Raw genomic sequence first — 12,392 nt, 5'->3', positions numbered from 1 at the left:
TTGTATCTTTATTTGCTCCACGTCTGTCTGTTTGTTGCACAGAGCCTGGGCAGAGACTACTCATGTCGATCCAGAGTTTGGCCATGAGCTTCCTCATCCAACACTACAGTAGTAACACCCTCAAACGTATGACCACTCCCCTCTGTATACATGTGTGCTTCTAATGTGCATGAGTCCCTGCTTACAGATAACATTTTAAATCAATACTGGTAATTCTGAAATGTTTTTAACACAAACATTCGATCAGATAAAGTTTGGCAATTCACTACCCCATTTGTAAAAGGAAAAATATGTCAGCCATGGGAGTACAACATAAATAGTTCATGCCTAACAGTTTATTTTAGGCTACAATTCACAGGAATAATGTGTTTATGTTCTGTACAATGGCTGTGTCCTAACTGTCCTTGTTTCCTGCAGGTGTGTTGTTAATCTTGGCCTACAGTGGTGTGATGTTGCTCCTGACCTCTGCGCTGACCTTTTCTCTGGTCCATAAACATTTCATCTCTGCGACGCAGGCCTCCAGCACGCTGGCTGTTGTTGCTAGTCGGGTATGATACCATACAACGCTTTTATTGTCCATTTGCATGGAAATATAATCAGCTGGAAGGCTTCTGGCAGTTGCGGTACAGTCAGCAGATGGTATACCGTAGGAGCTGGCCTATGGGATAAGAATGCATCTGTAAAGTTTAGCAGGAGAAGAAGTACAACATTTGATTAGTTTGCTGCAAAGGAAGGCAAGGCTTTTTGGTCTTTGTCAATGGTGAGAAAACAAGCAAGGTAACTGCTCATGTTAGGTCATAATAAATATGTGTCTGTAGATGTTTACAGACTGACTGCTAAGAGGAAGCTAACTGCATGTGTTGGGCTATAATAAGTTGCCTATATTGACTTGTACAGACTGGCTGCTGAGTGTTTGTTATGTTGGGTGTGTTTGGCCAGGTGATCAAGACAGGAACTACTGCCATGGCAACAAGGGCCAGCTGTCACCTCTGTCTGTGTTCTTGGTCTTCACTGGTTCACTGGCTGTAATCTTCACCTCTCTACGGGTAACACACACACACACACACTTAGAAAAAGGTGAAAGCAGTGTTTCTCTGTTTGTATTACTCTTATTAAAATAATATCATCACATCCCTTTCAAATCCTCTTTGTATTTGACCCTGTTCTCTCATTTTACTCGTGCGTCTCTGTTCCCTTCTCACTCTCTTCCTCGTCATTTTCCTCCCTTATCCCCCTCATCTCTCTCTCCTCCCCCCCTGGTCCTATCCCTCTCTGTAAGAGACTGGAGACTAGATCTCTGTCTCCACTCTGATCCATGTGCCTGTCACTGCTGCAGACCTGGCGCCAGAATAAAGTGAAATCGGTGAGGGGGCAGTTGAAATCGGGCACAATTTGGGGGGATTCTTGCATTGGAATGATATTGAATTCCGCTTATCACGCTACACCCCAATAAACAAAGTTCAAATGCTGAGACTACGCGATCATTGATTGAGTGCTTTTGAGGTGACAGGTAGGCTACAGATTTCGCTGCAATCTCCACTGCGCTGTATCAGCACAACGGTCAGTGACCTACACACTAAAGCAAGGCCGTTTTGGTAATGAATATAATGGTAGGATAGGGTAATCGGATAGGGTAATTCACCTATTACAAACAACCTATGTGAATGCAGCCGTGCTTTACCAAAATAATGCAAACAAGGTGCTGAAAGTCGTAGCCTAGTTATTCATGCATGCAAACAAAAATACTGAATAGCCTTATTTGGCTTAGAATACAGACACTTGTTTGCGAATGAATGAATGCAAACAAAACGGTGGTACCAAGTAGGCCTAGCAAACAAAATATCAGATTATGTCATGCATTTATCAATCTATATTTAGGCTAGTTACATTAACAGTAAATAAATGCAGTAAACAAAGGGTGAATGGAGATACAGATAAGTAAACTACAGTGAGATGCAGCCTTGCACAGCTTTCTTGCCAAACAAATAGGCCCACTTCGAACATGGAAAACCATGCCGTTCATGAGTACAGCAACACGTTGTGATATGGCACAATACACACCTGTGGCTCAAATTCAACCCACGTAAATTCAAACCATCAATTAAGCAATGCCAGCCAAACATAAACATGTTTCCAATACGTGCAGTTCAATTTACAACTACGAAAACCAATAGGCTACCAAGAACTACAATAGAATGTGGCTATTCATATGCTGAAACATACCGCTATACCCAGGGGCGTCATTTGGGTTCTTGCGTTGGAATTCTGCAGTAATTCCAGCCACTCTCTTGCTAGCCTAATGACAATAACGCTTTTTACAGCTAGCTAAGAAGCTACCAAAACTCTGTAGTGGTAGGGCGTGAGGCAGAATTGAGTGAAGCAACTTCAAGCACATCGGAGATACAGGTTTTGCGCCAACCTGTCATTCAATCATTTGAATTTATTTGCTATTTTCATATAGGTACATACAATTAAAACTGAGGGTGCTAAGCCCCCCCCCCCTTTGTGGAGCTGGGTCCGCACAGGTGCCTGCTCCTGGTGTTGCAAGACTGGCAGCAGTAAAGACAAAACTGAGTAATAGTCAACCACAACTCAATCCAAGGACCTACTGTTATAGTAAATGGTACCAAATATTCAATGTTACTTCAATCATTCCTTCGTGTGCGCATGCTTGTTTTGAGGTGCTTTTATGGCAAAGTTTAGTCCATAACATTTCAGGTCACAAAATATAATACTCTATATGAACCGTACTTGTTCTGTCAGTGAATGCATTGTCGCTACGAGACAAATGTACTGCGATTCTCATTCATGCCTCTAGAGAGAGACAAAGCACAATGTTCATGTCATCTTGAGGAAAGCTTCAGCAGAAGTATAATCTTCCAATAAAAATAACACAAATATTGCCATTTTTGCTTTTCCATTGGCTCATATATGGGGATTGGGTTGTTGACTTTTCTTGTAATTAAAACTGTTGAATTGATTATCGTACTTGTCATGATTTTCCAACTTCTATGAAGATTTTAACCCACTCAACCCTAACACTTCTCCAAGTTTATACCATCATTGTAAAGCCCTAGTTATTTTCTAGCTTTGACAAGTCATTTCTGAAGATTATAATTTAATGTGATTAATTCATGTCTGTCCTTCCATTTTTAAGGTCAAACCTATTACATGAACTAAACTCTCATTTTAATATGGTGAAACTATTCCTTTAAAAAATAAAATGATCTGAGAACGTAATGGTCAAATCAGTGTAAAAGCAGTTGAGCTGGTTTTACTCTTTTTTACCAATTTCTGTTTTCTGGTGGAAAACTGAGCTCGTTGAGCATAACACATCAACCCTGTTACCCATAGATAGGTTTTTAACCATTTTAAAAACATTGAAGCAAGTATTCAATTACCCCTCCCTGTTGAACACAAGTTTCCATTTCCTCTGTCACAAGGTGATTATTAAATATATATTTTTATGGCTGTTTTTAAGATGAGAACCTCAATCATGTTACTTTATTGGCACTTACTATAGTAATTTTGTTTATTTAAGCCCTTGAGATGGGAAACCATGTTTTTATGAAGTGGAACATGTGCTCTTTATGACAATGTTAAAATTAGGTCAAATTAAAAGTTTATTTTGACCAAGTTACTCTAACCGAACTGTACTCTGTTACTGGACTGACCCTACAGCAATCAGGTATTTGGCATCATGGCCAGCTTTACAGTTGAATGCGCTAACATCCTAGGTCCAGTGACGAGGAGGAGTAGTAAGGATCGGAGGACCAATGCGCAGCGTGGTACGTATTCATGCTCTTAAACCAAGCAAACACTGAAACAAAACAATAAACGACACTTGAAATAATTAACCGAAACAGTTCCATGTGGAACACACAGACACAGAAAATAAACACCCACGAAACATAAGTGGGAAAAGGCTACCTAAGTGTGATTCTCAATCAGAGACAACTAACGACACCTGCATCTGATTGAGAACCATACCAGGCAAAAGCAAACACAACATAGAAAACGTAACATAGACAAACCCCCCCAACTCACGCCTTGACCATACTAAGACAGAGACATAACAAAGGAACTAAGGTCAGAACGTGACAGTACCACCCCCAAGGGTGCGGACTCCGGCCGCAAAACCTGAATCTATAGGGGAGGGTCTGGGTGGGTGTTTGTCCGAGGTGGCGGCCCTGGCGCGGGACTTGGACCCCACTCCACCATAGTCAACCGCCTCCGTGGCCTCTCGGCAGCGCCGGAGTGAAGGACGACTCTGGCAGCTCAGGACAGACGGGCGACTCTGGCAGCTCAGGACAGGCGGGAGCACCTGCAGGAAGGAGATGGAGAGACAGCCTGGTGAGGGGGGCTGCCACCGGAGGCCTGGTGCGTGGAGGAGGCACCGGATAGACCGGACCGTGGAGGCGCACTGGAGGTCTCGAGCACCGAGCCTGCACAACCCTACCTGGCTGGATACTCCCCGTAGCCAGGCTGTGCTGGCGAACCGGGGACACCATGCGTAGGGCTGGTGCCATGTACCCCGGCCCGAGGAGACGCACTGGAGACCAGATGCGCTGAGCCGGCTTCATGGCACCTGGCTTGATGCCCACTCTAGCCCGGCCGATACGAGGCACTGCGATGTAACACACCGGCTATGCCTGTGCCTGCCCGGTCCACCTCTCTCCACGGTAAGCATGGGGAGTTGGCTCAGGTCTCCTACCTGACATAGCCACACTCCCTGTGTGCCTCCCCCCAATACATTTTTGGGGCTGCCTCTCATCCCTGTTGCGCTGCCGTGCTAGCTCCTCATAATGCCGCCTCTCGGCTTTCGCTGCCTCTAGCTCTGCCTTGGGGCGGCGATATTCCCCAGCCTGTGCCCAGGGTCCCTTGCCGTCTAATATCTCCTCCCAAGTCCAATCCTCCAGGTATCGCTGCCTCTCGTCACCACGCTGCTTGGTCCTTTCTTGGTGGGTGATTCTGTATCTGCACTAGACAGAACTGTTTCAGTTGCGTTCGTTCACTTTGTTGTTTTTGTTCAGTGTTCATTTACTTTATTAAAAAGATAGACACTTACCACGTTGCGCATTGGTCCTCACCTTCTTCCACCACCAATGGCCGTTACAAGCTGTTTTTTTTAAATTATCTGAATATCAAATCATTTCTGGGCAACAATCTTACTGTGATTGTTTTCAATTACAATGCTAAAAAAGAAACAAATAGCTACTTAGCAAAGAGCAAAGACCAAGCAATACCTTTTCTGGGACTATCTGAGTGGGGAGGGGGAAAACTGAAAAACAGCTGTTTTTGGCAGCGGGTTGGAACTCTCCTTCTTATTGGTCTAACTGATTTACCGCATGGGTATGTCACCATAGAAGGCCAAAACTCCCTCCACCAAACAGGCATAAATTTCAGGCAGTCTTTTCAAACAGCTCTTACACTAAAAGGGCATTATCATAATTTTCACAGTATTATTCCAACCTCATAGTGTGGAAATATATATAAATCATGTTTTTGACTGCACTAGGCCTTTAATGAGAAAGGTAGTGTCACTGTGTGGGTGCAAACATGTAATGATCTTATTTGTTTGTGTGGAAGGCTGTGGCAATTGTTGTTTTTTCCACCTGGGGAGGTCATCTTGGGAGGTCTTCATTTGAAGTTAAGCTTCATATCTAGACTGGCTCATATCTGCTGGAACTCTTGAGGCCCAATGTGTTGTCCTGTCCTTATCTACCTGTACAAGCTCATGTGTCTCCAATCTCTCTGACGCATGAATGCGTCAGTGAGTTTCTATGCCCTTTGCGTTGCTTTTTGATGTGCTGTGTACAGACTCACCCTTCACAGCTCTGATCTAAGGATCTTTGTGTCCATGTCCCTGCGGCCAATACTTGTCCACGTTTTTGTTCAGTTAGGGTTTCCAAAAGAATATTTTATTTTCAGGACTGTAACGCGTTAGAATTCAATTAAGAGACAATTCCAGGAAAATGTGCATACAAAAGAACATCTAAGCACAGCCAGACTTTCTAAGGAATCAGTTGAGTGCTGTGAAAGTTTTTGGAGGGATCAACTCAACAAAACAAAAAAAGGATCTGTTTGCGTGCCTGAACAAAACGTGGGTTTACCGGTGCATTCATTTGAGGAACACCTGTGCTAACTCCCCGCCATGTTTCTTGGGCGGGAATTGTGAGTTGTTGACCTCGATGTGTTGGCTTTGTGTGGTGTGGCACGTCATGGGGAGACTGAGAACTGGATAGACCAGTCCAGCCCAACCTTAGGGTGGTCCCTCTCTCTGTGAGAACTAAAGTGTGGTGGTGGTGGGAGGGGAGCAATGACTTTACACTGGAAACACACCTTACAATGCTTATAGAATGGGGGTAGAAAATAATTGTCAGAGTGAATAAAATCAGTTTCATTTGAACAAAATCAGCCCAGTTTTGGGGGTAAGAGATTGTCAACAGTACATCCTTCCAGCTGGTTATTCCAAACCAAAATCTTAACCATCATAAATTTAGTCAACACGACAGTCACCAGCTTTCTCTGAAACCATTTACGTAACAGGAATTGATTTACTACTGCTTCGACACATCTCATCAGTTGCCAGTTGATTGCCAAATGATGTGTAATTTAGCTATTTTGTGGAGTGCTTGAGTGTTTTCACCTTGTTCTGTAGAAAATGGAGATGACTGTTTGCCTCAGAAGTCATTAGCTGGTCAAAGCAAAGGATTACTTTGTTGGAGCCAGACACAACATCTTTCCCTATCTCCACCATCACGCATGGCCCTGGCCACACACACACACACACACACAAACGGCTGCCCATGCCAGCTTGTCACCCGTGACAGAGCACAGCCCTGATCTTTGGTGACTGTTCACAGTTGTGGTAAAATATGCTGCAGATCCAGCCCCCTCTTGTGACATAGCACTGAAGCGTGGCAGCCATTCTACTAACGCAAGAAGACGCCCACTCAAAGCATTCACCTGCTCTCTGCCTGCCTGCCACCAAAACATTGTTCATTATGACTTGGGTAAAACTACCTTGTCTGCCCAATGCACATGGAAGTGGCTCTTGCTTTTGCAAGTTTTATTCATTCCCTCACTCTAACCCAAAGAAAATGTTTTAAAAAACAATTGAACAAGTATTTGAAACTAAATGGGTCGTTCCACCAAGTAGGTGCCTTTTGAGTAGTGTAACTTGGCGGGAGAAAAAGCACTTTTATTTCACCTAATTTGGATATACTATCATAAATTGCACATGTTCAACTTAATTTAAAAAAAGTTTTCCCATCTCAAGAAGTGAAATTAAAAAAGTACTATAATAAGTGTCTATTAAGAACCAAATATATTAACAGGGTTGATAACTTCATCTTAAATCAGCCATGAATCCCCTTGTGACAGGGGGAATGGAAGCTTGTCGTATGCAACAGGGAGGGGCAATTGAATGCAAGCTTCACCAAAAAAAACACATTGTTAAAACATTTCTAGCCTGTCTATGGGTAACAGGGTTGACGTGTTACGCTCGACCCACTCAGTTTTCCACCACAAAAAAAATAAGAAAAAAGAGTAGAACCAGCTCACCTGCTTAACACTTATTAGCTCCTTTTGTAAAATAAATGTCAAAGGAATATTTAACCATATTAAAATTAGATGTTCAGTTCATGTCACAGGGTTGACCTTTAAAATGAATCACTGATCACATTAAACAAATAATCATCAGAAATTACTAGGTCAAAGCCACAGGATAACTAGGGCTTTACATTGATGGTGAAAAGTTGGAGAAACGTTGGTGTTAAGGTGGGTTAAAATCCTCCTAGAGATCAGAGGATGCACAGAGGGACATGTCTAAATGCAGAATTTTGGCACTTTAGCAAGTCTTTATTCATATTTAAAAAATCACATATTGAATTTTTCCATGTGGTTTATATTAAAAGGCAATGTAGCCTAGTGGTTAGAGAATTGGACTAGTAACCGGAAGGTTGCAAGTTCAAAGCCCTGAGCTTACAAGGTACAAATCTGTCATTCTGCCCCTGAACAGGCAGTTAACCCACTGTTCCTAGGCCATCATTGAAAATAAGAATTTGTTCTTAACTGACTTGCCTAGTTAAATAACAGGCTTTTAAAATTCAATATTTTTTGCACAATTTCTGCTTTGCACTAATTTGAAAGAACAGACCAAATGTGAAGAAAAAAATTGAGAGCAGATATGAATGCCTTCTGTCTAGATCTTAACCGTATACCCCCTTACACACACATTGTGTTTTAACGAGACTCACAGATCAATGTTTAACTATCAATTGCATATTATAACATTTTTGTATTGTGCTGTCTAGGCCTACATAATTTTACATCTACTAACGAATGTTGGGTTGGTAGATTTAGAGGTGTTTTGCTATGATGCAAGAGAACAAGAGTTTCTATGGAATGGCATAGTCATTTAACTGGAGGGGGTAGTTTGGTGACAGGGGTATCCCTTGGTAACAACAACCTGTGGAAGACTGCTCGTTGCTAAGAGATTTCTTCAGAAAAGTGGACCCCCCTTCCTCCAAGAGTACAGATTACATGCAGAATCGCACTCCGTTAGCTGACATGTTCCTAGTTGCCCCAATTAAGACAATCTTTTTCAAATAAACTAACTTTGTCTTCAGTTAAGGAAATGGTTTTGTCACAAAAGTGTGTTGATGTCCGTTAATATGAATCCTACCCTACGACATTCCCTAGCCTAGTTCGACTAGTCTGTCAGTGATGTGATGGCAGACCTTATTTCCATGAGAATGGTGAGGGGCAGGGAAAGGGTTAAGCCTGGACTGTGGGATAAGGAAGAAGGGGCACTCAATGCAACGCTAATTTTCTGCCCCATGGGGCACCCAGAGAAAAGAGGACAAAGCCAGCCATAAGACACGCTGAGAACCACGGTTTACTGTGTGCACCTGCATGCTCTAAAGCAGTGAGGGAACAATGAGATTTACCGAAACGGGTAATTATGCTCGGGAGTTGGATGGCTTTCCACTCTCCTTTTCTGTTGGGAAAGAGAAGCGGGCAAAGGCCTGGTGAAAGTTTAGACTATCTCCATGTTAAATCATATAGGCCTTGAGTTTATTCTACGGAAGACTTCAGTTTTGCATTGGAAGACTTCAGTTATGTTTCATGTAAATGGTGTTAGTTTTAGGAATTTATCATAGGCACATTATGTGACAGTAGAAAATAGAAAAATAATAACACTTTATTACTTTTTTTGTTTTACATCATTCTTGTCAAGTGACTTGAAATAACAATACCCTTACTATAAGGGTATTAATAAAACATGAATCCAATACATTTCACAACGGTAAATAAGGCCTAAACCTCAGAAAAGCAGCATCGATTTAAACTAAACAATAACAAAAATCCTCAAATATCGGTTCAGTTTTGTGTTTCAAAAAGTTGTGAAATAAAAACCAACTGCTATTTAACTTTTATATAAATTACAGGGTGTGTAGACCCATTTAGAGGTAAATTCATTTTCTGAACGGATACAGAAATGGCAGCTGTCTGAGAGAAACATTTGAGATTGTCAATGTCGAAGCCATTTTGTTCAGAATTCACAAAAACAAAATGTCATACTTCCACTTCAACTTTTTGAGTTCCCACTGCAGTCATTAATACTCTTTTAGATGGTGGGTTTAGAGGAATAGCAGAATGGGACAATATCTGGGGTTTGGAATCACTCATAACCATCAAGGCATTCCAACTGGAATGTACACTGAAACCACTCAACCAATCAACGACCAATGATGACGACATCGTCATCTTGTCACAAAATATTGTCTGTGTCAGTGAGGGATCTCATCTTTGTATTAAAATGAATATTATTTTCTTTCTTCAGTCCCTGCACATCTACTGACCCCATTGGGCTACCACCAGTCAATGCCAGCATATCAAGTCAGATCACGTTGTTTCCCAACATCCATCTTACTAGACTTCCACAATAACAGTGTCAGACCCTGTAGGTCAGATGTGGATAAGGGACCAACAAGAATTAGGAGGGGAGTCGACAGCACTTCAACCAACATGATACACGGTTGATTGAATCAGTATAATGTCTCAGTTCAGAGGTGTGCGAGTTGGTGAGTGAGTTCAGCTTAGAGGTGTGTGAGAGGGAATTCAAAGGTGGGTGAGTGGAGCTGACCCTCCCAGGTAATGCTGCTGGATGTTTGCTGCAGAGACGGAGTACCCTCTCTGGGCCTCTGAGGCATCTCCCCCAGGCATGTACATGCTGATCATGTCCCTGAGATGGTCTCCCTGGACCTGGATACCACGCTGGGTCTGGTGCTGCTGGTGGGCCTGGTGGTGGTGCTGCTGGAGGGGGCTGTGGGGCCCGGTGGGGGATGGGGACATGCTGTGGCCATCAGACTGCTGCTTCACCATGGACATCACTGGGCTGACCTGCTGGGGGCTGCTGTTGTAGGACATGGGGCTGAGGGAGAGAGATTGGAGATTGGGTTACTGATCAATTGAGACAAACTACTTTGAGTCAAAGTAACCATTTGACTTCAAAAAGTCACAAAAGGGTCACTGACCAAAAGTAAATGGACAAGATGGAAATAGACTAATAGCGCCAATAAAACCACCTGGTCATGGGTTTTGTATATTCAAAAACAGTTTAGGCCTATAACTGCCAATGGTACATTGGAAAGAAAATATATCTGAATAAAGTAACAATCTAGACTCACCTGTATGCGTTGGCACCATTCATGTAGGCTTGGGCCTGGGCCATGCTGGACTGATACTGAAGTGCTGACAGGTCATAGCGGTGAAGCTGTTGGCTGTAGCCGAGCGCCTCGCTCTGCATCGCCGCAGTGTAGCCCCCTGTGTGGCCCCAGCCATATGCGTCCATTCTGGGGTTTCCAACTTGTCCCTGAGCCGCGGACGCACTCAGCAGGTGGTTACCGGCCGACATCTGATACTGGGCGGCTAGAGTATTGTTCTTCGGCATCGGTTTGGTTTTACGACGGGGCTTGTATTTGTAGTCCGGATAATCCTTCATGTGCACCGCGCGGAGGCGTTTAGCCTCGTCAATGAAGGGCCTTTTCTCAGCGTCTGTTAGAGATTTCCACGCGACACCCAGCCGTTTGGATATCTCAGAATTGTGCATTTTGGGATTTTCCTGAGCCATTTTCCGTCGCTCACCGCGAGACCAGACCATGAAGGCATTCATGGGCCGCTTGACTTTGTCCATTGGGTCAGGTTGGATTGTCGGTAATTTGGAACCTGTGTGGCCGCCCTCGTGCCCCCCTACTCCGTTCGCAGGTGGCATTCCTGTTCCAGGATGATGTGAAGGAACAGAGGACTTGAGTTGGTGCTCTATAATGTTATACATATTTACCATAAACGAAATATACAAAGTTTGAACAGAGCTTTAAAATTACACCGGCTGTGTAATGTCAACCAAGCATCTCAAGCAGAAGTTGAAAACAATAATGATAAAACAAATTGTCAGAGATGGAAACAAAATCGTCGCAAAAACATCCTGCTACCAACTCACGACTTCAGATGCTGGCCTTTAAACTACAATGAGAAGAGAGATACTGCTGTAGAGTTCCTTCTTGAAATAACTCCCTATCCCACTGGTAGCTGGTGATTATAAAACTTCTTCACAAGCAAATCTGCTTCTAACTTCCCTCCCTCCAGCCCACTCATTTACATCACTATAGAAGGGGTGCGGTGAATTTGGAATGCACTTGAGTGAATATGAAGAGAGGCGGAATCGCTGTGGGAGGGAGGGAGGGAGGGAGGCAGCCCCCCCTTCTCTCTCTGCAACGCAAACTTCAAACTTTACTTTGTTACATTTATTATATAGTTCTTGTTAATTTAAGATAAAGAATACTTTTGTTTCAGGCTTCTCCATAACATTGGCCAACAGACATGTTTAAGACAAGGGAGGGAGAAGGCAGGGAACCCCTCACCCAATTCTCTCTCCAATACAAACTTTAAAAACGAGTTTACATTTTCAGATTCATCATTCTTATTTACTTAAGGTTTATAATTATTTTATTTCAGATCTTTCTCTATAATATTGGCCACCACATTAATGACACTTGTTGACAGTAATCAAAATAAGTTTAGGCTTTTCATATCAATGTAATGTCAGAATGACATCTGTAGCATATTTGAATGACCTAATAACATATTACAATGTACAATCCATTGGATTCCATTGTCAAAAGCCTGGTAGGCTTATGTTTTCAGAGAGAAAGTATGTCAACAAAACAAGACCCATTTCACAGTATATACCCCATGCATGGTCCATGCCTCCTCTATCCAGTAGCAGCTCCCTGTGGTTCTAAAATGAGACTAGGTGTGATATTACTAGTAGCTACCCATTACACCTTTTTCTAGTTTCTATGGTCACCACTTTACACCTCCAC

General features: G+C 42.9%; 1 protein-coding gene across 2 annotated transcripts; it reads right to left on the bottom strand.

Annotated features, from left to right (window-relative positions):
- Positions 1 to 9,192: 9,192 nt before the first annotated feature.
- LOC112229008 (transcription factor Sox-19a) lies at positions 9,193 to 11,674 on the bottom strand. Of its 2 annotated transcripts, XM_024394876.2 has the most exons (3): positions 11,510 to 11,673; positions 10,698 to 11,283; positions 9,193 to 10,441 (listed from the first exon to the last, which is right to left on the bottom strand). In XM_024394876.2, the coding sequence occupies exons 2-3, from the start codon at positions 11,279 to 11,281 to the stop codon at positions 10,129 to 10,131; spliced, it is 897 nt and encodes a 298-aa protein (XP_024250644.1). In that variant the 5' UTR covers positions 11,282 to 11,283; positions 11,510 to 11,673; the 3' UTR covers positions 9,193 to 10,128. The 2 variants fall into 2 exon arrangements, with proteins under 2 accessions (XP_024250644.1, XP_024250643.1); XM_024394875.2 differs by having other exon boundaries at positions 10,698 to 11,674.
- Between the last annotated feature and the right edge of the window lie 718 nt (positions 11,675 to 12,392).

Source organism: Oncorhynchus tshawytscha, linkage group LG30, assembly GCF_018296145.1.
Source record: "Oncorhynchus tshawytscha isolate Ot180627B linkage group LG30, Otsh_v2.0, whole genome shotgun sequence".
Classification (NCBI taxonomy): domain Eukaryota; kingdom Metazoa; phylum Chordata; class Actinopteri; order Salmoniformes; family Salmonidae; genus Oncorhynchus; species Oncorhynchus tshawytscha.
The sequence above is the reverse complement of the archived record's forward strand: the minus strand, read 5'-3'. Positions and strand labels throughout refer to the sequence as shown.

What these genes read in the sequence shown, in the direction of transcription:
- LOC112229008 (XM_024394875.2), bottom strand. Translation starts at nt 11,353, where the DNA reads ATGGTAAATATGTATAACATTATAGAGCACCAACTCAAGTCCTCTGTT. An exon ending in AATGGTGCCAACGCATACAG is followed by an intron (nt 10,442 to 10,697) that starts GTGAGTCTAGAT and finishes TCTCTCCCTCAG; the next exon opens with CCCCATGTCCTACAACAGCA.